The sequence below is a fragment of the Rhipicephalus microplus genome, chromosome 4 (genome assembly GCF_043290135.1).
Source record: "Rhipicephalus microplus isolate Deutch F79 chromosome 4, USDA_Rmic, whole genome shotgun sequence".
Taxonomy (NCBI): domain Eukaryota; kingdom Metazoa; phylum Arthropoda; class Arachnida; order Ixodida; family Ixodidae; genus Rhipicephalus; species Rhipicephalus microplus.
Window position 1 is genome coordinate 62,028,887 of NC_134703.1, and position 25,344 is coordinate 62,054,230.

At 41.9% G+C, this 25,344-nt stretch overlaps 2 protein-coding genes across 3 annotated transcripts in view; one reads left to right on the plus strand and one right to left on the minus strand.

The window, feature by feature from the left end:
• Positions 1 to 710: 710 nt before the first annotated feature.
• Positions 711 to 6,927, plus strand: LOC119172056 (serine beta-lactamase-like protein LACTB, mitochondrial). Its single transcript, XM_037423028.2, has 7 exons — positions 711 to 1,158; positions 1,269 to 1,335; positions 1,713 to 1,903; positions 2,967 to 3,062; positions 4,087 to 4,186; positions 4,279 to 4,444; positions 6,175 to 6,927. The coding sequence occupies exons 1-7, from the start codon at positions 823 to 825 to the stop codon at positions 6,707 to 6,709; spliced, it is 1,491 nt and encodes a 496-aa protein (XP_037278925.2). The 5' UTR covers positions 711 to 822; the 3' UTR covers positions 6,710 to 6,927.
• A 1,835-nt stretch (positions 6,928 to 8,762) lies between these two features.
• The window catches only part of LOC119172694 (alpha-mannosidase 2), a 72,238-nt gene continuing 55,656 nt past the window's right edge, over positions 8,763 to 25,344 (minus strand). For both annotated transcript variants that reach the window (XM_075892865.1, XM_075892866.1), the window contains exons 15-24: positions 24,696 to 24,826; positions 22,505 to 22,601; positions 21,542 to 21,667; positions 20,239 to 20,350; positions 17,818 to 17,954; positions 16,880 to 17,021; positions 15,413 to 15,546; positions 11,792 to 12,012; positions 10,621 to 10,735; positions 8,763 to 8,941 (exon numbers count right to left, since the gene is read on the minus strand). In XM_075892865.1, coding sequence (XP_075748980.1) covers positions 8,783 to 8,941; positions 10,621 to 10,735; positions 11,792 to 12,012; positions 15,413 to 15,546; positions 16,880 to 17,021; positions 17,818 to 17,954; positions 20,239 to 20,350; positions 21,542 to 21,667; positions 22,505 to 22,601; positions 24,696 to 24,826 — 1,374 coding nt within the window. In that variant the 3' untranslated portion in view covers positions 8,763 to 8,782. The remainder of the gene's footprint in view (positions 8,942 to 10,620; positions 10,736 to 11,791; positions 12,013 to 15,412; positions 15,547 to 16,879; positions 17,022 to 17,817; positions 17,955 to 20,238; positions 20,351 to 21,541; positions 21,668 to 22,504; positions 22,602 to 24,695; positions 24,827 to 25,344) is intronic.

Sequence of the window (25,344 nt, forward strand, 5' to 3'; positions counted from 1 at the left end):
TCTGAGAGTCAATTACGGATAGCTCTATGTTAAGGGACGAACAAATTTGCACAATATCAGCGCCACATAGGGAAGAAGGAATACATGCGTGAACATTTTTGTGCTAGCACTTCACTTGTGCGTTTGGAGGCAAATTCACACATCTATATGCAGCGTTTTTGGGACAACTACTTTTAAAAAAAACGCAACAGACCAACGAGGTTTAGAAACAGTTTCACTCAGCATCTCTCGACAGTGTACAAAACCCCGTCTCCTCTGCAGCATCAGGGTTCAAGGTGGCACAGACCATGTACGGACAGCACAGAGTTTCTCCGACCCGGCACTGGAAGTGAAGAACATCTCGTTAGTGAAAACATTGCGAAGTAGGTGGCCGGCAACTGTCCACTTACTGGGTCTCCTTCCAGACTGCAAGGCTTTGACCCAAACGAGTAATCGTAAAACATGGGATATAAACTTGGATCGTATTCAAACTCGTTGTGAACGCTTGGCGGGTTCACATCCGGGTCTTGCGCATTAGATAGCTTGTTAAGGAACAGCAAGATGATAACTGTAATGACAAGTATGGGTCATACAACGTTCTGTAATTATGATGAGATAATATCCTAATTTGTGTATTTCGCCTACTTGGTTAACGTACTCTGAGCCATAGAGTTTCCTAGGAAACTTTATGCTCTGAGCAGTGCGACAAGTGGCATGGACATTAGCACCAATGTTTAGTTTCGTTATCGTCGGTGTTTACGCTTGTGAACTTGAGCAAGTTTATGCGACTTTTCCGACGCCTGAATTTCACCAGCCGATTCGTGTAAAGAGGAACAAGTCAGCATGACAAAAACTTTATGTTATTATATACGTCAGTCGCTAGCTCGCCGCATCGGTGACGCTAGATCGTCGGCGCAAAGGCGGCTACATGGCGATACACGAAGCAGTCGACCTCGCGCTGTGCTCAAAACTTTGGCGATTTGCGGTGGGGCAGTTTGCGCTGGAATCGGTGGTTACAAAGCGTGGACTCGTCAACCTGCATTTACCCAAAAGGTTCTCGCTTCTTCTCCTAATGCAATGGAATCGCCCGATGCGAGCGATTGCTCAAAAGTTTCGAGACTGCAAGCTCAACTGGAAAACGCGATCAACTACGCTCACGAACTTCTCACACAAAAGAAGGTGTGTGGCCGCAGATCTTGGTCTGGCAGACTAGAATATGCCACAGTGACTCTAATTACTTCCCACGTTTTAATTAGGTATGAATTTTTTCTTCTTTTATTACATTCCAGGATGAATGGGGTGTACCCGGCATCGTCGTGGCTGTGAGTGTTGACGGCAAGACGGTTTGGAGCGAAGGTGTGCTCTTACACAACACTCAGCTTCGCACTTGTTCCGATCATCAAGGCTTGCACACAGATTCAAAAGCTAGAAAATAAGTTCCCTATGACATAACTTCATACTTAGACAAGTGTTAATCGCAAAAAAAAAAAGTTAGTTTCTCTTCAACCTTAGTGCGTCTGGCTTTAATCACCTGAAAATTTGAATTAAAGTTGACGTTTGCATATCTTTTAAGCCTCTAGAACATGGTCAATCAAAAGCTCTCTACAGCCAAAAGATAAAGTGGACGTCACGTGTGGCACTGGTACAGACTTTGTGATTTAATTTTGTGCATTTGTAGATAGCGATTGGCTATTGTTTGTGACAGACAAGTGCTTCTGCTCTACTACACCTAGGTCTTGGCTATGCTGATATTGAAAACAGGGTGCCATGTGGAAGTCAAACAGTGATGCGTATAGGCAGCATCAGCAAGCCAATTGCCATGATGACAGTTGCAAAGCTGTGGGAAGAAGGGAAGATCGATCTGGACAAGCCAATTCAAGACTACGTGCCAAGTTTTCCCAAGAAAACCTTTGATGACAAGCCGGTAGGTTAACATTCCCATTTTCCTTATCCTGAAAAATGAGCTTATTTTTAGCAAGATGGTCGATCATCATGATGCAAGGAAGCATGCACCCCAGACAGAGATACATTGGCCCTGGTGCATTTTTCATGCTCACATATGTGTGGCTGTTTCTGTGCTAGCTGTTGCATTGCTGCATGATTTTCATTACATTTCATCAGGAGCGTGGCCAGGGGGTGGCACACAAAGCCCATGCCCCACCTGAAATTCTTTTCGCCCTGGCATAGAGAGCGAAAAAAAGACCATTTTGAGGGGGTGCCTTCCCTAAAACCAAAAGGTGCCCCCCACCTTCCTCAACGAAAAAAATTTCTGGCTACACACCTACATGTTATATGACTTGTAGAACCTGCTAAATAAAGGCATTAATACTGACCAGCTGTGATACCTGAGCAGTTTATATGTTGTGCTTAACAGCACAACATTTGAAGGCGCATGAGGGCGTTTTCATTCTCAGCTACGGTCATTACATTTCGACATGGACAAAATGCACATGTACCGATTTATTTGTATCATGCACTGTAAACAACCGCAGGTGGTCATAACCTATGTGGAGTACTCCACTATACTCCGCCTCAATATATGCTTTGGCATGTAATATCTCAAAATTTAATATTATTTTTAAGCCCTAATTGCTGCATTGCCTTATTCGCTTGGTGAATTGCAAAGCGTGAGCACGGAAACTTTAACTCAGACTCGAGTGACTGCAATGTCCTAGCAAGCATTGATTTGTGTGATTAATCGAACGTTAGTTGATAAAGACATTCCATCCCGTTTACTGTTCTTGACCCTTCCTCATAGCTTGTCTCACGAGGATATGAAAAAGCTGTAACGGTTAAGTTCTATTACATGATGTCGGAACTGAATGTTGATGTTGTAGAAAGAGAGACAGGTGCCCATTGTGTGAACTGAAGATGTTTCTTTTTCCATTGTTCATGTAGAAGCTAACTTAATAGTGCAATTCTTCAATTCACTGAAGTCTGTCTACAGCGTGTACGTTTTGTAATTAATAAGTGCTAAATGACTGCAGGTCATAATCACCTTGAGAGATCTGGTTTCTCATGTTGCTGGGATACGCCACTATGCCAATTCCAAAAACAGCTCACCTACAAAAGATGGAAACAGCGTAAGTAGGTGCACACTGTTGCTTCAACACATCGCGGTAAAATATTCAAAGAATGCTGCTATCATGAGGTATAGCGCTGTCACAAAAGTCCTTTTGTGGTCATTTCACAGTGCCATTCTTTCCTATGCGAAATTTTCTACAGAATAACAGCTTCAGTTCTTGCAGCTTGTAGACTTATATTACTATGCTGAATAATATTTTAGCACCTTGGCAGTTCTAGATACCGTTATATTATTTGGCATTTTGATTGTGAGCAAAACTGCTTTATTGCAACTTCTGGCTAACAGAGACATGCAACTCTGCTCATTTAGTGTATAAGTTTGCATCTTTTGTTCCACGTAATGGTTACATCATGCTGTAACATGAAAGCATAAGCCTTGATGCTGTCTTGATTGCAAGACACTTCTTTAGGTCTTTTTTTTTTTAATGTGACACAATATTTCTGTATTGCGAGCAGGGAAATGTGTCCTCCCAGCCTTTGTTACACTGCTTGCTGTGTAAAACACATAGGATGCATGTGTGCATTTAGAATTGCACAAGCAGACTCACCTGTGAATTGAAACTAGCTAAAATCTGTTCTGTGTTATGAATGAGCTTTAATTAGCTGAAAAGAGAGCAAGTTCTCCGAGATACGTTTAAGCTAATTGAAAACTATAACTGTATGCGAGCGAAGAGCTCGACACTTGACTGACAAAGGATTTCAAAGCGCTACAGACTCCTTTAATGTTTATGCACAGTCCTCTAGGGACAGCCTGCTTCATTTAGTGGCCACAAAGAGACGCATTGTTATAGTAGACAGTCCTCTAGGGACAGCCTGCTTCATTTAGTGGCCACAAAAAGAGGCATTGTTATAGTAGGCTGGCATTCAAGTAATGTGCCTGTAGACAATATCGTACAGCTATTTTTTTGTATATAATTGGTAAGCCACATGACTGGATGTTTTTCGACATCAGGAACAGGCTACTGCCTCTGAGCAAATAAAAACAAAAATGTCTATATGTGTTGATTGCTGGAACTATTGCAGAAAGACACAGAGTTCTCAGAATTTTATAGCAACAAGAAGTTTAGCACTACTGAAGAGGCTTTGCAGATATTCAAGGACGATCCTCTCCTGTTTGCACCAGGCAAGTTTCATCGCTGGCAATGGGCATGAAGCTATTTGCAAAGAGTGGGACGTGCATGAAGTAATCTGACGTGTTACGTCTTTGATGAACAGGTACAAAGTACCATTACACCACATATGGCTGGACGCTCATTAGTGCTGCAGTTGAAAATGCAAGCAAGGAGCTCTTCTCAAGCCACTTGAAGAGGTTGCTGAAGGTGCTTGGCATGGATAACACGTACCTGGACCAAAATGAGCCCATCATCTACAACCGTTCAAGGTGAGTCAAGCAAGCAGAATGAATTCATGATTGATTGTCAAGTTAACTACCGTTATTTACTGGCAAATTGAGTTCCAACTTTAGAGTGCCTGCTTGTCTTTGTGCTTGTAATGTGTACAGTATATGGATGAACAAATGTCATTCGCCCATTTGTTGCAGCAAGTTGCAGACTGACGGATGAAATTTCGTTGACTTACCTCTACCTTCCGGGCTTACAGATACGATTTAGCAATGCATACTGCAATTCTCTGGTCTCGAAAAACACCAAATAATGTTAGCAAAATGCACTTACACTGTGTCCTGTCCTCTTTATGTAACAGGTTTACTTAATACTGCTGTATTGTTTCCTTGATACAATTTGCAATTATATTACTCTCGGTAAACTGACGAGAAGTCCTATTGAAGTCAATAAAAGAAATACTATTTTGCTTCTCTTAGGCAGGAGACTGAAAAGCCTTGTTTGAGGTCTTCAACTGGGCTTATACTAGCGAGAGACTAAATAAAGAAGGAGAATCTCGAGCGTCATTTGTTCTTGCAAACAACCTCGTGCCGTTGCCCGGCGCATTCATAAAGCCGAGTGATGAATCGCAGATTAAGCGAAATGTGCTGCGTTACGAATTTACGACTTGCTTTTATGTCCGTATAAAGAGTACACCACAGAAACCTTTTCAGTTCGTACCACCTGCAGAATTTGTATGCGAGCTAAGAGAATTTAATATTGACATCAAAAAAGATACGGTGCAAGTAGTGTGGAGTCCAGCTATGCAGATACTCCTACAACAGGCTGTGTGGGCTACAGCCCCAAATCACCCACAAAGCTGGCCTAACCCAACCCGGCAAAGAGAAGTAACATGCAGCACGACCGTAAATTTCCGTTGTGTTCTAGCTAGCTAGCCGTAGTCTAAGTGGGGCAGTGTAGGCCTAGCATGTTTCACTTGAGGTTGAAACATACGAGTGTGCACGACAGTTATATACTGACAAATTAAGTTTACTTCACTGCAGCATGGTTAGTTAGGTGATGAAGCATAAACAAGCTATTGAGATAAAGCTCTTCTAGAGTTGAAAGGAACTATTGGTAATTGCAAGAGACGACATGCGTTCTTTCGTTACGTGTGCTGCCATCTCCTACATCCGCACCAGTTCCTTAATGTCTTAATAACTTTACTCACATTTTTAAAATGTTGCTTGTGAGGCTGCAGCAATTCTTTTACAGACACAGGGATACCAGTTAGCTGTAGTTTTAGTGATTTAGAGCAGTTACAGGCATTTTCAAACACAGAAAATGAAAGAGTAAACTTTCTTAGTCTTTTATTTTTGCAGTTCGGAACATAATTCTGCTCTATTGTGGTATCGCACTAGCAGCTATTAGTGACTATAATGGTACCTAATCCAAAGTAGCCTTTTTATAAGCCCGCCATTTCAGTTTTTATCAGTCAGGCCTTCATTGTGCATTTTCAACCTGAACTACAAACAGCTTGCTATGAACAATTTTACGCATGGGTTTCAGTGCCACCATGTTGGACTGTTAACCTTTGTGTTTTGTATCAACAACTAAAAGAGTATTATGGCTTATACATGTGCATGAAAATGGTTGAATTGGTGCCTACAATGTTTCACAGCCTTATTAATACATTGCAATGTACAAAAACAAGAAAATATCGACTTAACAGCCCAAGATGGTGGCAATCACATGTCTTAGGTAAAATAGTCTATCACGCTTGCTAATGCAGATTCTACACTCGCGACAAGTCGGGCTTGCTTATGAACACGCCCAGCGTCGACTGCTCCTACAAGTGGGCAGGCGGTGGACTCCTCTCCACCGTGAACGATCTCCTGCGCTTTGGCAACGCCATGCTATACTGCGCCCAGGCTGACGGCACCAAGTACAAGGCCGGCTACCTGCGACCGGAAACCATACGATTGCTGTGGACTCCGCATGCCAAGGTGCACAACAACTGGCAGAAAACCTACTTCCAGAGCTACGGCATGGGATGGGCGCTGACCGAAACGGGCGAGAATCCCGGAGGCTGCGTCGAGTGGCCCGCATTTGCGGCGTACCACACTGGAGGGTCGGTTGGTGGCACGTCTGCGCTCGTGCTGCTGCCTTCGGCATGGAGTCCCGAGGAAACTAGCGACACCACTCGGGCAAACTCTCCGAGCCCTCCCAGAGGCGTGGTTGTTGCAGTGATTGGCAACATTTCGAACGCCGGTTACGGGAAGATGGCTGTTGGGATTGCTAGGAAGTTTGTGGAGCTCTGCTCTTAGGAGGATGTTGTGCCGACTTGCTGTTGCAAAATGTGCCAAGAATGAGTCTGTGAAAAGAATGCTTCGCAGATGACCTCGATCTCCAGACTGACTCTCAGTGTAGTCTTTTCTTCAAGTGTGTGAACGTATGCTGTATTTAGTAACGATTTATTCATGCAACAAATGTTTATTTTTTTACAAGTTAAGGTCTTCCTTCATCCCATATGTAATACTATTAAGATGTGTTGTATAAACTAGGGACACTTAAGCATTTGCTAAAATCAGACTTGCTGAACGAATTGTCAAAGCTTTTTTAATGTAAATTGAAGCAAGCTTTGTGTTGGCAAATTTTTACTAGTGCATGTGCTGGTAGTTATAAAGTTATTGTGTGTCGTGTGATTAGCTGCTGCATTATAGTTTTTCTCATTCCATAAACACTTCAAAAAGATTCCAAAACTGATGTATCAATGGACATTTACTTTTGACAAGATGTTTTCCTGTTTACATTATTTTGCAATATTTTACGAATAAAAAATAGTTAATGCCAAAGCCTGTGCGATGCGAGCTGCGACACGCAAGAATACATACTAACATAAAACACACAGTACGGAATTTGAACGCCTTTTATTTTTGCATGGCTAGTGCTCTCTGCACTTGCATCCTCTTTTGACATGATTAAACTATTCAGTTAATGTTATTTACAAAGCAAAAAAAGAAACAGCCCATCATGCTCAGTACGTTGCTTTTTCCTAAAACGCAGCGCTATGGAATGGTTGCATCGTGGGCCACACGAACACTGTATACTTACTTTGCCTCTAATGACTCACTGGCAAGATTGACACAAAGGACACAGTTTCTCCCTTGCTTCTTCTAATCACAGAAAAAAAATTAAGAACAACCTAGCTAAATCCACTGTATACACTATTAACAATTGCTCTGTTATCATATAAGTCACAATTCTGCCTAAGTTCACATGCCACATTGGAAGTAGTAGCTCTTTGGAACAGCTGCTGCTGCTGTTGCCTTCGGGCTGCACACTGCTACATACGTACAAGCCTATAGACACCCTTGGGCTATGCCGGAAGGTGTCAACGCACTGTCACATGTCTCGCTTCGGTAAAAGTACTCGAGTGCCATTGAGTGTTCAGAGGGCTAACAGTGCGTCTGGTGCAAATCACATATTTTTCACCTTTCCTGGCAACACTTAGCACTCTTTCAAGAAGGAAGACCGGCAAAAGGCAGACTGCCGATAATTCCAGCTGCCTTTTCAAGAGTGGGCACCTGCACACACTGTTTGTTAGTGCCAAGTGCCAAACAGTCTTGCGTCACTAGTACTGGTTCCATTAGGGTCATCATATGTATGAAATAAAATAATTTATATTTAAACATAAGTATAATAGATCAACACTAAAAGAAACTCATTTCTGGCCTCCCAGCCCATACAAGAATTTCTCCATAATAAAGTAGTTTCTGGCAGGTTAAATAAGCAGCTTGCTTTAAGCTTCCTTTCACAAGTTACAGTCAACTAGATGGTCGCCACATGTGAATGTGTGTGGCAACTTCACAGTCAAACGAAACGTGAATTCAATAATTCTACGGCTTTACGTAACATATAAATAGTTTATAAGATCTATCTGGTAATAATAATATTTTTTGGTACATTGAGGCACCTTATTTTCGAAGGGAAGTATAGAATCAAATGCAACACGAATATGAAGTAAATGGGCAGAAAATAAATACGACTGTTCGGACAATAGTGAAGACCAAACAAAAAAGAAAAAATAGTATCACTGAAGAAAACTCGGCAGGAGTCCAACGTGGTGAAGGTAGACTGGGGAAGACTTGAGCATCGAATGGCCAGCACGTACCGAGCACTCCCTGTCGCACACACATCCGTTGACGCTTGCTTTGCCCGACAGCAAAACATGAAAGTAGTAGCGTCGTATCTGTCAACTTGTCTGCGGAATATGCACACGGTGGTGATCAGTTTTGGCCATTCCTAAGCAAAGGGAGCAGATTTCTCCCCGCATCTTTTTGTTTTGGCAAGTAGATGATGCAAAAAGGGAATGGTTAATCTAGGGAGTAGTCGGGTGTTCACCGCCGCTGAAGCTTGTATGCAGCCATCTCGGCAGGTGAAGGCAAGTTCAGACGGGACGTCTTGGTGGACGTTGACGAGATCGTTCGTAGAAGTGAGAGCGTGGTTTCCTCCACGCTTGGTCCAAAGTATTCGGGAAACATGTCCGCGAGCGTGGTCTGAAACAAACAAAACAGGGTATAGTGGCCCTCGGCAACAAGCAGCACTGGTCAGCTTTAATCAAGGCTTGCTACAACGGCGAAAACGACAAAACAGAAAACTGCTTAAGGGAGTGGTCCTAGGCGCGTTTCCAATGGGTGCACTTGATTCATGCAGGAGTAAAACAACCACATCAAACCAGGGCCTGCTAAACAAAAAAACTCGACAACATGGAATGTAATAGAATTCACGGACAAAAACATTGTTAAACTGATGTACTGTGAATACACGCATGTATGATTCCTACATATGTGTAAAGAATTCACACCTGCTACATCTCATACCAGTCGCGCTTGTTCCCTAGAGAAAGTTTTCAGCCAGTGCTCAACAGCAAAATGTCAAGTGTATATTTATCGCAGTTAACCCACAAAAGATCATGGTTTTCAATATCGCAACCAAAAGTAGTGCAATGTGTGATAAAAAAAAATATTGCTTTTCACAGCAACTAAGTAAAATGACCGAGCTTTTAACAGTAGAGATGAAGGTTCTCCGGCTTAGTGGAACGTTGTATTTCCAACACCAATTATTCTCAAACTCTAGCTGGATTGATATTTTGCAACATTGACATGGACTCCATTTCAATGTCAAGCAGCCACTGGGCATTTAATATCAGCGACATACAATAAGTTGCAGGAACAATATTTTTACATGCCTTTCATTTCCATACACAATTTCAATGTAGAATAAGCTTCCCAATATGCACCACCGAACAGTGCCAGGTAGTGGTGCCAGGAGAGTGCGAAGTTCGTCATTAACTATATCACTACTAGCGATGATGTTTTCTCATACTTTTTTTCTTGTTGCTTTCAGTGTCATTATCTTGTTCTTTCCCATTCATTACTTTGTTTTGCATGTTATGCATTATATTGACATCACAATCATAAAGTCTCAAATCGCCAAATTTATGATGCTATGACATTACATTGTTGCTTGCTCAAAGGAGCCATTGCAAAAACATGTAAAGTGCAGAAAGGTTTTAAAGTTGGGAGAGGATCAATACATCAACTGAAAAGAAAGAGAAGATGAATTTCTCCTTTTAGTCATCTTAGACCAATGTGTAAGGAACCCTGTGAGCTTTCACATTCTCAGATGGACGAAAACTCTTGAATTTGCTTAATTATATTGGGGAATTCATTACATGCCTGTTCATTAGAAAGCTTCAACATTATGACACCTTTAAAAAGGTGTTCTAAGTGGAAAGCAAAAGAAAAAATGACACCATCTTGCGCTAAAGGGAACCATGTGTGGAAGCGAAGCAGCAGGGGAGCAGGGAGATGGTTTACTTGAGTGGGAGATGGGGTACTTTATTGAGAGCTTGTGTTGACACTAACGCTGACACTGGCGGTAGTGTTGACGCTGGTGCTCATTGCAGCGTTGCGCCGGAGCGAATGAAGCGCGAGCGCTCCGACATTTTTATACCGCTAAACTACCGTGACGCTCTCAGTGGAGTACGCAGCTTTCACACCATCCGTCGTGGGCGCCGCTTCGTAGAGTAGATGATTCCTAGAGGAGAGAGAGGGGGGGGGGAATGCGCATGCGCAGTAGGGGGTTGACGCCGCTGGAATTATGTGAGGGACGGATGGACACAGGCCCCACCATAAGCTGGTTCGCATCTAAAACATCTTACTGCTCTACGCACCATAGAATCGGTCTGCAGGGTACACCGCATGGCATATGATCGCAGCCGGCAGTCATGGGGCAGGCGGTGCAAGAACATGGCTGTTGTGTTGCTAGGGGTCCAGGACAACTCTGGTCTGTTTGAGAAATGAAAAGTAAAGTAAAAGTAATGACGTAGAAGAATCGAAAAAAAAAAAAAGCGGCACAGTTAAGGTAACCTTACAACAAATACGAGATCTCCTACGTAATGATTTCCATTCATAAATTGCTCATAAAAGCAAGATTCTAAGCTACTCCTATGACAGTTTCCTGTGTTATGCTACCTTCATTATGTTAAGGCCTGATGCTATGCGGCAGATATGACGATGCAACTGTTTTGCCGATTGTATATGTAAAATATCATATTCCTGTAAACATTAGCTGTATTTTATAACTATAATTATAAATACAAATGAAATTAACGACAGTGCACCAGTATGTGACCAGAGTATGTCGAATAATGCAATGAGTAATGCAACGCAAACAGACTGCCAGGTGCCCTGTATTGCATGCAAAATCGATGTAAGTTTCTCCCTCAATATACGTACATCCTCAAAGCAAGATTTAACAAAAGAAACGCTATAAAATGAACAGACATCTGTCATGGCTAAGAAAGCTTTTGGCAGAAGCCAATAAATGGGTGTGCTTTATGAAGACAAATCTGAACAAAATCGCGAAAATTTACTTAGTTTCACAGTACGGTGCCATGGAACCGAGAAACATGGACAGAATGTAGCACAACGAAGAAGTAAACGGACCATGCCGCCTGACTGGAGCCCTGCATAAATGCCAATCACAATATGGTGATTGCAGGGAAGCTTCTAACTATAATACTATTTAAATGGTGCTTTTGGAGCCTATTACTAGCAATCTGTTAATTGAAATAGATACTGCAGGCAATGTGTGCGGACTTCTTCACTCACAAGAGACTTAGCAGCTTGTAAATGCACTAATGCGGAGTGTTATCACTTGGAAGTTGCAGAGCCTGTTCCTGCACCAGAATGACCGAATCACCAGAAGGTACAAGGAATACAAGAGAAGAGACTACTCGATAAAGAACTACAATAGAGAGACTACACGAGAAAGAACTGGTCAATATAAAATGGAGGCTATAAAACCAAGCTTTATTTTTAGAGAAACCTATGAGAACTTACTTGGCACCCACTGGGCCTGTGCTGGGTAAGGCCAGCGTGCGCAGATTCATGAGGTGTAAATCACAGGGCAAGGGGCCACCCAAGGGTGTGAAGACGCTCTTGAGGGGCGGGTCAGACATGCGTTGAGGCCGACTGTGGATCAGTGTGAACAGCGGATGCAGCAGGCTGAGGGATGCATGGTGCGCCAGAAGAGACGGATGACTGACTGATGCAGTCTCCTTCTGTTCACAGGGAGAAAAAAAAGAGAAAAATGCGAGTTTATTCCACCCATTGTTTGTCTCGAGACGATTCCGACGGCTGTTGCAAATGTCATTTTTCTTCAATTCGTAAAAACAATGTTTACTTGGTTTTATAAACTAAAAAATTCACGAAAGAAACTAAAAATGACTACTACCATGAAGTACAGTGAAGATGGCTGTAATCTGGCAGTCTGCTGGTGAGCACCTTGTACACAAATACAAAAATTAATTACAATTGCAACAGTACTTGAAGAATGAGTAGGTTGTGGTTGCAGTACGCAGCTGTATGATTGCGATGCCTTCTGGGTATGCAGGCATGCAAGCTCTGAGCATGTCTGAACAAACAAGGTCACGTCCCAGAGTGAACATGCTCGTGAACTTCGCACGTGAGGGCCCGCCACATTCCATCTTTCTTTCTTAATGTGGCATAGCAACAGCAAAAAGGCTATAAAATGCCCAGTGCCTGTTGGCCATTACAACAACCAAGGGCTCTCGCCTCTAGCTAGCTCACGTGTCATACATACCCCTTTAACCCAGTGGCTCGAGTCAGCTGCCAGAAGAACTTCTCGAATGGTGAAACGACGCTTATTGAACTTGCGTCTTTTCTTGCCGCCTCCTTGCTTGTGAGCCCTGAAAAAGGCCTTCGGCCCAAGCTGAACGCGTGTCTGTCGTTGATCCTGTTCCAAACACAATGCCAGACACGCATGGCTCAATTTGAGAGCACGGACATATCGCACTAACCTGGCTCTAGACATTAGTTCATGGTATACTTTCCTACTGCCACTGCCACTGAGCTCGGTTCTCGCCAATGCCGCACGGGCACTTTTCTTGAGTCTGAGAGTGCTTCACGAACTGCCATATGGACAGAGTATAACATTTCAAGGTTACCTGTTAAAACAGTTGCATCTTGTTTGGAATGCATTTTTTTTTCTTGAGTAATATAATAGAAATTTATTTTGTGTGACTTTTCTTGCTTTAACACTGCCAGCCCAATACTTCCACAACACAAATGTTGTGTGCGTTATTAGTGCAACATAGCAATTCTTGACTGTGAAAGAGCAAACACTGAGTTTTTAAGGAAAAGAATGCAAGCAAGCCAGATAATGACTGTCTGTGCTATAGCAAGACACATTGAATGGTGCTTGCGAATCAAGTTACCATTAACATGCTAAGCTCTTTTACTGTTAGCACTCTCTCCCTGCAGCTACTGAATGAGCTTTGACTTTAGAAACATGCTATGAGCAGCGAAGCGGATCAACCCACACGGCCTAAAGTGTTTCAACTTGTGAAATGCTTTAAAACGATTGCTACTCAGTCAGCAAGGTACTCTACCAGTGCATATAGTGCATGCAAAATCTGAAGCACGCTATAACAAAACCAAAAGCAAGCATACTTCTATCGTCGATAATAATTTTAACGAAGAAGGTGCTGTGAATAGTAATGGGAACAAAGTACCACGTGACAACTTACTGGTTTCTTTTGTGAAGCAACCTAGAATTTCGAAACAATGTGACAGATAATATAGACACACGAAACAATACACAGAAAAGGACATGCGATAAAAAAATTTTGCCTATTAACGAGACAATTTTACATTGCAGGAAAGTAATCACTGCTTGTGCCATTGAACTTGCTCTGGCAATAAGACTAGCTCAGAAGAGGTAAATCACCACACACACAAGAGCCAGGTGTTGTTTTGGATCAACAACTAAGTAATCAAATGGTTTTGCTAATTGTTACATTTTGCCATTGTATGTGAATGGCGATTCTATGAATTTAAACCAATGCTAAACTTGGCACAAAGTCTGAATACTGAAATCCCTTGGGTGTGTTGAAGAGCATGCACCGTTTTAACACATTAGTGAAATTTTGCAGTAATTTCTGTGTAGGCATTGTAGGTGTCCTTGCTTGCGAGCGTAAAGTGCAGCACTGTCCAGGAACAATAATTCAAGGTACACGCGAAAATAAAAATAATAAAAAATCTTCGGTTCAAACTGGATCTGCGATTTGAACCTGCGATCCTTTGCTCGACTGCATGGTGCACTTAGCCGACGTGTCATCATGCATAAATCCTCTAGCACAGTGGTTCTCAAATGGGGGTCTGCGAAGCTATTTCTATGATGTGCGGAACTCCCACCCACATTTTTATTTAAGCGTGACTGTGCCACGTATTGATGAACTGTCCAAAATGAAGATGTGGCACGTTTGTTTGATGCTTTTGGTTGCAATAAAAGGCACTTGTTTGACGCTCCAGTTATGTTAACTTACTTACGTACTTCCCCTCCCTCCCCTCCGTTGCAAGGGGTCCCACATCACTTCTGCCAGTCCCCAAGGGGTCCCTGACACATCCATGGCTGAGAACCACTGCTCTAGCATACTAACGCCAAGCTATTCGTATACACCACTTAGCATTGGTCATGCGCACATCTAGGAGGTTCTTCAACGGCTTGACAGAAAACCCACTACTGCACAAGGGGCCCACAGGTGGGCTTTCCTTTGTTGGTTTGTAGGTGTCGGCCAAGTGAAGCGAGGCTATCAACTGGGAAGGCGATACAAAGACGGTCCGATTATGCCCAAGTGCCCTGCAAGTTTTATGCACGAGCATAAAGCGTGTGTGCATGACATGGAGCCTGCTCTTCCCCTTGGGATGCTCACCCCTTTGTCTAGGGTTAACTGCCCAGCTACTGGCCCCTGAGGCTTATTAGACACTCGCTTCCTACTTGGACAAACATCCTTATGCTGCTCTTTTAGGGACATTGCTTCCCTGTAATAATAGATTGAACGTCTGTCATTTTTTTCTTCTATGCTATACCCTCTACTCGTCTGCTCTGTCAAGCTCCAAAAGTGGCCGTCTGCATTCGATCCACCTTGTAACAGAAGATAGTAAACAGTGTGCACTACTCGTCAAAAGAAACTACGTGCACATATTCCGTGAATATTATCGATACATTTGAAAACATTAACTCGTAAGGAAAAGTACTATCGAGATGGGAAGAAAGGTGAACGGAGGAAAGCGTGGCTATTGACACAGTCATACTCTGATATGCCGCGACTGTAGTTTGGTAATCCTGTGCTTTCAGCCGACACCATCCGTAGCACTATAATATTGCTCCGGCTGGAGCAATCTCGCCGCAGCTCCTTATCATCCACTAGTTATGCCTGGCACTCTGAACACATGGTGTGTGACAGTGCCAGCCGAAGCGAAATTCTAGCATTATGGTGATGCTGGCTGAAAACAGATTTGCGCAGAAACAGTGAAGACATGCTGGTGATTATGCCGAAAGCCATGCTTTACACTGTTCGCCTTTCTTTTCTCTGCAACAGTACAGAAACTGTTCATCAAGGGCAACCCAGAGATGCTCAAGCGCTGCAAGACACTGACCTGGGATTCAGTGGAAAATCTCTCCACCAGAAGCCGGAACTGACTGGGCGTCTTGAGGTTATCCATGAGGCCCTGTTGCAGGCCACGCTTGTCATCCTGGTTTAGACGCCGATCCAGAAACACGTCCACAAGACCTAAACAAGCAAAATGTGGAGTGCGAGCTTATGTGTGTCTACAAAAAGAGGTATGTTACAGTAAAACTCTCTCTTCCAGAACATGACTCTAGAGTATTCAATAAGAGGAACGTATGAAGATACTAGTACAAGCACACGCTGACAAACAAGAGGCACAGCATAATTGTTCAAAGAATGCGTCATTAAGCCTCTGATCCTTCTTCACGAAGATGATCATCACTCACAATCCAGGTAGCGGTCTGCTTCTGCACGCAGCTGCATTGTGTGTAGGTCTTCTACCATATGTGCCCTCTTGCATTGAATGCTTGCATTGAATGCTTGCCTTTCATGCACCTTATGCTTCCTACACGATAACTTGGCTAAGGTATACTAATTGCCATGTTGTAAACTGATGTGACAGTACAGAATACTCGTATCATACCAGAAAATCACAGCGGTGTGACCGAAATAAAGTTGCAAAAGTAAATGTAGCCGAGTAACCAAGAACTAGCAGATTTAGACAATTTAATACTGTAATGTTTTCTAGGAAGCAACCCTTGTATTAGATCATAACACTGCAAATAAATAAATAAATAAATATGAAGAAAAATAAAGAATAGGTTGCCATGCTGCCAGTGGTAAAGCGATTCCCTCTGTGTGAGATATGGTCCCAATAGCCTCTATCTAGCCTCTATTGACTTTTGGACTAGCCTTCTGCATAGACTCATGCCTTCCTGCCACATTTCATTGCATAAGCATTTCTTGCAAATCAGTGAAAACCATGTCTGGTTTAAACCCACTGGCATAAAACATCCTTTGTGTGTTCATTTAGGAGTACTTGACTCATTTCGCATTAGGCTGACTGCATTTAAAAATTGCAACCATTATGTAATAAAAACTACTACAGTCGCAGCTACAAAATAATAAAATTTGATAGTGCTACTTATTATATAATTATATAAATTAAATATGTTATATAATATAACATATTATATAAATATAATTATATTATATAATTATATAATATTATATAACACTAATGACTTGCAGAAATTATTTTGCAGGCAAACAGCACGACAGGCACTAGCAGCAACCATAGCGTAAAAACTTTTTATAAAGCTTATTCAGTTATTTAAATAGCCACAGGCAATTTTAGCTGCCTTGTACATTGGTTTATCAAGTAGACGTCACCGGTTCAGGTAATTTCAAATAAGAGAAGAGATGGTCAATACAACAAATACGAATAAAAATCAAGCATTTCATAACACCATCAATTCTGTTTGCCAGCCTAATATGCCTACGTCAGACAAAGCAGAATGAATAGAGTGCTACATAGGACGTTACTGAAGCTCACCAGTGTACAGACTAGTGGTACCCAGAGGCTGGCCTGACAGTAGAGACAGCCTTGTGCTGTTATCTTGAATGAACATCATACTTGGCATCGGATAGACATTGCCCTGCAGCGTGAGCTTCGCCAGGGTGTGCCGCCTTGCCATCTAACGGAAAGATAAAAACAAAACTGTTACTGGATGTACACTAGCCGCTGCAAAAAAGGGAATGGATAAAGATCAAAGGCAACGAAATTTAGAACTTTGGACTAAGACAGCAGAGCCACAGAACAGCTTTGACATAAAGAATTTAGGCCCGAAAACCTAATAGAGCAGCTATGAAACACTTGCGAAGGAGATATTTAATAGGAAAAGTGTAACAGATCAAACACCATCATTGTTCATCAAAAGTGACCCAGGTCTTGGATTGTGCGGCTCTCCAGCATCACCTGGAATATTAGGCTCTGCATGTGGCAAGCCAAAAATGTTTGACAGAGATATGTTCATAATTAGTTGCAGCCACGAACAGCACGGTACATGAATCGTCAGTTAATGCACTAGTATTTTAAGGCTGCTAATATGAAAGTTTGTAGTATAGCTTACAAAGATTACCCTCAGCAGTATTATACGCAACGGTTTACACGTCTTAGAAAATTAAAGCGATTCACTAAAAATTAGGAAGTATACAAAGAAAAGTTAAATGAATATTTGAATTCTACGCATCAAGACACATGAGTAGAGCAAGTGTCATCCCTTAACGCTAAGACACTGATTAATGAATCATTTGGATTCCAACATCCTTCTATAAAGCGATGTAAAAACAGAAAAAACAAACAGGCTTAAGTACTTGACTGAATGTGTACTCCAAATGAGGTTTCGTGCACATAAAGATGTGACTATGTCAAAACACAAAAAAAAGGCACACAGAATTTAGTAAAAAACAACCAAGTGAATAGACACAAACCAGAAGCCCGTTGACATCAGTGTAGAACTCGGGTCCCACGTTGTGGACACCCGTCTTAAGACGCATTACCAATTCCTCGTTCACCGATTTCCTTATGTCCACAACGTTCTTGATGTCAAGGCCAATGCCATCGATGCCTACAAAAGAACAAACAGCTGCACAGTCAGATTTTGTAGCCTTAAATTCCATACTTTTTACTAATGGTAAGTCACTCATTGACGGATACCTACTAGTAGAACTTAGCAAGGTACATTGAGATTTGCGAGAAAAATCCACTTGCAGCCGACCACTGTCACTAATCTGTACAGTGTCGCACACATTTTTTTTTTTTTTTACGAGAGAAGATGCTCTTATGTAAACTGTGTCATTTCCCTCATATACCACATGTCAATGATATCTGCTATCAAAAATGTGTCATTTGCTGTGCTCCAATACACGCTTGCATGTTGCTGTGATGTTGAAATACTTTAGATTAGAATGTTGTTGAGATACCGCAATTACTCGCGTATTGAACACTTTTTTCTAGAAAAACCGGAGCACGAAAAAAAAAAACACAAGCTAGGTTGCTTAGCCTAACGACACACACGTACACTGTTTGGAAACAGTTTCTTTGTTGCCCTTCACTCCTCTACCATAGCTGAAGGAGCCATCTTCTTAAAGCTGACTCTGCGCCGCTCACGCACTCCATGAAAGCGTTTTGCGGCTTTCTTTTCTCGTACTCACTTAACCAAAACAGTGGTATCTGCAGTGATCTCAAAGGACACCCAGAAACGTGCACCCAGAAACGAACTTTGCTGACTTTATGGCAACCGCGAATGACGACCACGCCGCCACCATTGATGTTGCAGCAAGCTGCCACTGAAGCATGATAAACCACCGGTCACAAGATTAACAACAAGATACAACTGTCGATTCGCTGTTTACAAGGGAATTGTTAGAGTAGAAAAGGCGTTCCTTGAGGTATGCATGGATAACAAGCATGAAGAGCGAATTGCAACCCAAGCGAGAAACGAGGGTGCTACCATGTTGCAGAAATCGTCACAATCTTTTCTGGGCATCAAGCGATTTTTTCGGGTTTTTCAGAAACCTGCAACGCAACGGCGACGATGGCCCTTCGCGACAGCCATGACGACAGCAAATCCTGCTGTCGTCGCTTGAAAATCACAGGCATTAGGTTGGGCCTTAATGTTTCGTTTTTGTAGGAAGCGACTGCCTGGTGGCGTGGGCAGTTAACCTTCGCTCGCTGAGTGCTAATCAGTTGTGATGTCTTTACACTCACACCGTTCGTGAACCCCGCTGTGGTGCACAGATAATAAAGAAAAAGGCAATGGACATGCTGCACGCAGATAGAGATAACAATACGGGGCGCGGCAGCAGGCGAAGGGGGAGAGGAAGGGAGCGAGATGAGGCGGCTGAAGGGAGTCGGCATAATAATAAAAAAATGAAAGAAACCAACGGGCAAAGAGGCGCCAGGTGTCGGCGGGACTGCCGCGGACGAATGTAGGCGGTGCTTTTATTACACAGGAGATACAAAAAGCCAGATTTTGACTACTGAAGTTGGGGGTGCATTTATTATGAGAGTGCATTCATTACGCGAGTAAATAGGGTATTTATTTCTCAGTGAAGCAGTAATGACTTAGCAAAAATATAATTCATTTTTGTGAAACATTCAGTAACAATGCCTTTTTCTATATTCTTAAGTTATCACTTGAAAATACCTTTTTTAGAACCACAAATGGACAGTAAATTGCCTCACAAAATTGTACTGGGGACTTTCGCAGAATTTCGGCACCGGACCATATGGCAGTGGAAATGAATGCACCTTTGATTCTTGTTGCTCTTTAATTACCTCGCTCGAGCATAGCACCTAAGCTGCTTTTCAAAACAAAATTTGACCTTGAAATCCGATAACTCGAATGCTTCTTTTTTCATTCAAGGCATTCACATGCCACCACAAGAGATCAGTTAACACAGTCGTTCAGGTATTAAAAATAACACGAAAAAAAAATTTCATACAGGACAGCGTTACAATTACTGCTAAGTAACTTCATTGCAGGAAACTAAGGTGTCCCCAACTGCAATCTGAAATTTCGGCTGTGCTTTATATTTTCTCTAAAAATAGTGTGGCAAAAAAACTGCACAAAGCTAAACCAAGCATGCCTTCTTACGATTGTTTATTTTGGTCCTATTTCTATATTCCATTTTGAAGCAACAATATTTATGATCATTACCATGTATTATAAACATGTTCCACTGAGCAACTCTTCTTGCACAAGCAGGTTAGATATACTGACAAAAAAAAAAAAATGTGGAATGTGCTGCATTCAATTGCATGTGGGGTTATAAAAAATGACATGCCAGAGTGTTTGGTACTCCAAAAAATTCACTAAAACATAGGTACACCAAAGTCAGGAGAAAGACCTGGAGAGTTCTTGACCCTGACAGTGAAGTCAACATTCGGCAGGAACACCACGACTTCGGAAAAGAGCACGCCTTCAGTGACACGAATGTAAGGTGGATCGTAGACCAGTTCCTAAAAGAAAACATAAAACAAGACGTTTTCAGCCGGTAACCACGATGTCTTCATTACATCTGTTTCGCTGATTTGTATTCTCCTCATGTTTTTTCCTTAGTTGCGATTTGTGCTACATTTTTATACATCTCATAACAGACACCCCTCGCAGTTCTTAGTTTGAGACCTCGTTCTGCAGTATCACACTTTGTATTGGTATTGCAGTCTAGCAATGATAAATGATTGATTGATCCATAAACACAGCAGGCTGCCGCAAAAGTGTATGAAAAAAACACCAGAAAAAGGGAAAGTACACGTTCTATTTGTGCTTTGTATCATGCAATCACTGCCACAGATTATGTTTTCAGGGTGAAAGTACTTCCAATACACATGAGCTTTGAAGGCACGAAAGGAAGGCTTCTGAATTCTTGCTGCAGTGAAACCATTTTTCTACACCTAAAACAATTTGGCAATGATAGGAGAATCCAGCGCCCCCTTTTTTTCTCTATCACCACGGAGAAAAAGTGTGACCTATGAAGGGTCTCTATTTCTGGCTATAAAAATCCCGAGAACCGGTCAAGTTTCGCCACATGCGGAAGAAAAGTGGAAAGGTACATGCAAGGTCACAATGAGAACATCATGGAAATACTCTGCCTAGACGCATTTATTCGAAGAAATGATAACATGGTGGAATATAAGCAGTTTTTTTGTAGTGTCATGTTGCACATGGCTCCGCAGCAAAAACTACAACAACAAGCCTCAAGGTAAACACAGAAACTAAGAACGAAGAGAACTGGATCAAAGGCTTGTTTCTTTGTCAGACATAACCAAATGAAACCAATAAACATTGAAGCAATGGAAAGTATAGAAGACGTTAATTGGCATGTTTTACTGTAGCGTATAAGTAACAGAAAAGAAGAAGGGATAACATGTGGCCATTATAAGCGAAATTCTTTCCTGCTCAATTTTGTGAAAACTAAGAAGTATTGAAGGGACAATGGAGATGAAAGTACGTAAAGTGCAAATCTGAGGGAATGTTGCAGCAACATATCCACATCTACATCCGAAAATGACGCTTATTCGACCAAGTAATGTTCGCTAACAGTAATGACACTCCGCAAGTAATAAAGGTAATCACAACTAACATACAGATTGGCGATGCCTTCTACCAATCGAGCGTTTCAAATGACTTGAAACAAACATTTTGCTTACCCTGGCCTTATCATCAGGGAGGAAGAGGTAGGCTCCACTGCGATCCTTGTTCTTGGGGCGAGTGCCATACTTTACAAACACGGACTCAACATCTAAGCTTATATTCTGGTCTTTTACTAGAACATGCTGAAAAAAAAAAAAGAAAGACTGTTTAGTTATCAATGTCATTGAAGATATCAATTTACACTCTACTTTGAATCACAGTCCAGCGTTTCTATATGAAAACTTCACAATTGTGAATTTAAGCAACACTGCTGCAAAATGCTTTCATGCATGCCGATTGCGAACAATAAATTAGCATTGCAAAAAAAAAAAAAGGTTTAACAGCCATTGCATTTGTATATTTGAAAGAGTTGACAACAAAGAAATGCACTTAAATACTGCTAAACTCAGCAGTGAGCAGGCATTGTACACAGTAAGCATCACTATCAAGTATGCATAGTTCGATGATGAACATTGAGCTTGCCACATTGTAATCAACTTTTTCTATTTTGTTCTGAGCAGTAGCAACTTCCACACACAAATTATTCATCACTGAAGTTATGCTCGATACTCATACATTCACACAAGTGTATATACCGTACCATCAAACTTGGATATATTGAACCTGAAGGAGATCTTAAAAGAAGTCTAGAGATATATAGGTAATCCAATTTATAACAAATGTTCTATATTGAAAATAAATTCAAGGAGATTTTACAACTCTTTAGTACACACAATAATTCGTTTATGTAGGCTTAACACATATGGGTTCGACCGTCTAACTGAATCTCACTACAACATAAAAAAAGCTGCGACAAACAGGGATATTTTCCCTGAATGTGCCTTTTGATCTCTGGCTACAAATGAACTCCAAAAATACAAAATTTTAGTTGTAAAGATTGTGGCTCTATGCGTGAAAAAAAAAAAATTAGTGTGGACAATAAAAGTCAAAAGTATTCCCAGGCGAGGTAGTTGACATACCTTTAGCATTCCTGTGATGGGTGAAAATGTGGCTGCTAGATACGGTGTTTGTATACGAAAATCTTCCCTCGATTCTGAACGTGCTATTGGGAAATATCTGAACAGAAGGAAAGACAGAGAAAAGAAATTGGCCGCAATACACAGTTGACAAAGTAAGCCCATCACACGACCATTTCAGCAATCCTTCAGCATTTGTAACAGCCCTGAAGACGTACACTATGGAGATTACATTATTTTTACACACAAGATCTTAAAATAAGAATGCTTAGGCTTTCAACAGTAACATAAAGCAACTCATAAAGAAGTACGGGCAACATAACCTGAATATTATTGTTTGTATATGATTAAAAACTATAGGAACTGTGTCATCGCAGATCTTTCATGGATGCTGGTAAGTAGAGCGACGTAAATAGCAAAACTTCGAGCGTGAAGCGAATTAGAATAATAAAGTCTGGGTCTGAATGGAATCACATCGGAATATTTTTCAAATACTTCACAGCAACATTACAGAAGAAAAGTCGCAGAGGATCCCCAAGCATATTATTAGAAGATAAAAACATGAAAAAGTTTCTTTGGGCTACGTTAATGAAGAACTGAATAAATTGCATTTTCAGTTTATTGTAGCCCATTTCCCAGTTAGAAAATATCCCAACTGAAAACTACGTCGAAGTGCAATGAAAAATGTCGCACCTGCTGAGATGGCAAAATTATTCCTAAAATCACAAAAAATTGCATTAAAAGAAAAATTATAGCTCCACAATGGTGCAACAAGGTGCCATTTTAAGCTCCATCAAAAAAAAGCATTTCTCGGTCTTTGAAGTTCCCACTTCAGCTAAGTCCCCCATTCAGAAACAAGCACACAAAAAGCAAATGTCTGAAGTTCATTTTGAGGGGGGCTCTGATTGGCTATGTCCATCTTGCTGCTCCAGCACATCCTTAATTGGTACAACCCTTGTTCCAGGAGAGCGTCGTCTGCAGCTTGCGAGTATTAGAATCCCAGCTCTCAAAAATCACGCTACTTAGTGACACGTTCGCACTCAATCTGTGTTCACTGTCTGATGATCACTTAGCTTGACACTCTAGTTACGTAGCTCCTAGCGCACAAGCTCAATGATGAGACTGTATACGATAAGGCACCTGCGCTCTTCACAACTGTCTCGGACTGACCGTTCTGCATTTCACCACTTCGGACTTCATGTATAGTGATCGAGCATGACGTATATTGAAACATCAAGCACCACGACCATGCACACCGCGACTGAGTTACTGCTTGGAGTCGTGGAAAGGCCTAACTCTGTTCACGGCACTGATGTACAAGAATCCAAAGTATGTAGGCAAGAGCAGTGCGCTAGTGGACATGCAAAAGTGCAGAAGCAAGCAACAAAGTGCGTCGCCCGGTGGCTTCTCAGAACCATGGACGGGCATTTTGCGCATAAGCCATGACCAACACCGCCCCTCAACCAAGCTCGTCGCGCAGTGACCGCTTGGAGCACTGGTGGATGCGGCTGGCAGTGCCACACTTCAGTGCCCCAAAATGCAAGACCATGCATGCTGCAATGCTATTCATCTTCATTATATTTGTTTCCTATTATTATAAATAATTGTTTATTATCAGAAGTTTGAATACTTCATAAAGTTCTGGTGTGAATCAAATTGAATAGTCAACTACTAGAAAAATATTTGCAAGTTCAGCCCCATTTCGCACACCCCTATTTACAAGTGCTTTGTATACGTCTTGCGCCACATACCAAACGATTTCCAGAGCAAAGATCAAGCTCATTCAGCATCTAGCCTTTCGATGCTTTCTCCCACAATGACACTGCTCGATCACTTGTAAAAACATGAAGTGATGGGTTGTTAACAAAAAAATGTCATCGAAGCCACCTACTGTCCCACTTATCACTTATGGCCTATATTTTGCAGTGAAAATGAAAAGCATCTAGCATGAAAAGCATGGAGGTACAAGAAGTCGAAGATCACTACTTGGCAGGCACGACGTAGAGAAGGCTTCCACTAATGCCGGCAAGGATCTCGGGTGAAAGTGCAGGATGAGCGTTCTCATGGCATGCACTCCATGCACCAGAGAAGGGTACATTGTGCGTAGGTTTGTGGATGCAAAGGAATGTTATGCCCAGCATGTGGCCAAGCAGCGGCCCATACAAGACAAAAATGTCGCGGCAGGTTCACTCACAACGTGTCGGGACCCGAAACGGTATTGTAGAGCGTGACAGAAGCGCGGAAGACCATGCCGCTGATTCCCTCGATGTGTTCCACCCGGTACGTGGCCAAACCAAGGGGTGGGACGTCGACCATAAAGGACAGCTGCAACAGAGGCACAGGGATTGGATAAAGAACTCAAGAAAATCCAAGATAATTCTTTAAGGTTTCCGTACCTTTATACACTCTAATCATACCTTCATATTCGCATAACTCTTCATCCAATGCATATTGTGATTATTCACACACTGTCTCATGAAATTTAGCAAAGTGATTATACATGCTTTACTTTTGTTCTTTTGCCGGCTTGTGAACATTGTAAGGGTGCCAAAATGTATGGACCGGAAATGAGTAAACAGAATTATACTATGACAGAGCTACCAAAAAGTCACGACTATCTAGCGTAGGAAGCTTTCAAATGCTTTCCTATGTTCCTTTCAGTAGACTAAAGCACCACTCCCACCACTGAGAATTCACTGTGCTCGAATTTGTGCACTGTGAACTGCTATGTTACAATGTTGCAAAAGCCCAATCGATGGTGCGTAAACTTCCTCACTCATGATTCCAAGCCTACTAATTGATTTCTGTGAAAAGTCCAAGTCAAGATTCAAGCTCACTCGTCT

Coding starts and splice junctions, on each gene's coding strand:
- LOC119172056 (XM_037423028.2), top strand. CDS start 823: ATGACAAAAACTTTATGTTATTATATACGTCAGTCGCTAGCTCGCCGC. Junction 1,336..1,712: donor CAAGACGGTTTGGAGCGAAG/GTGTGCTCTTAC, acceptor TACTACACCTAG/GTCTTGGCTATGCTGATATT. Junction 4,445..6,174: donor ATCATCTACAACCGTTCAAG/GTGAGTCAAGCA, acceptor TTGCTAATGCAG/ATTCTACACTCGCGACAAGT.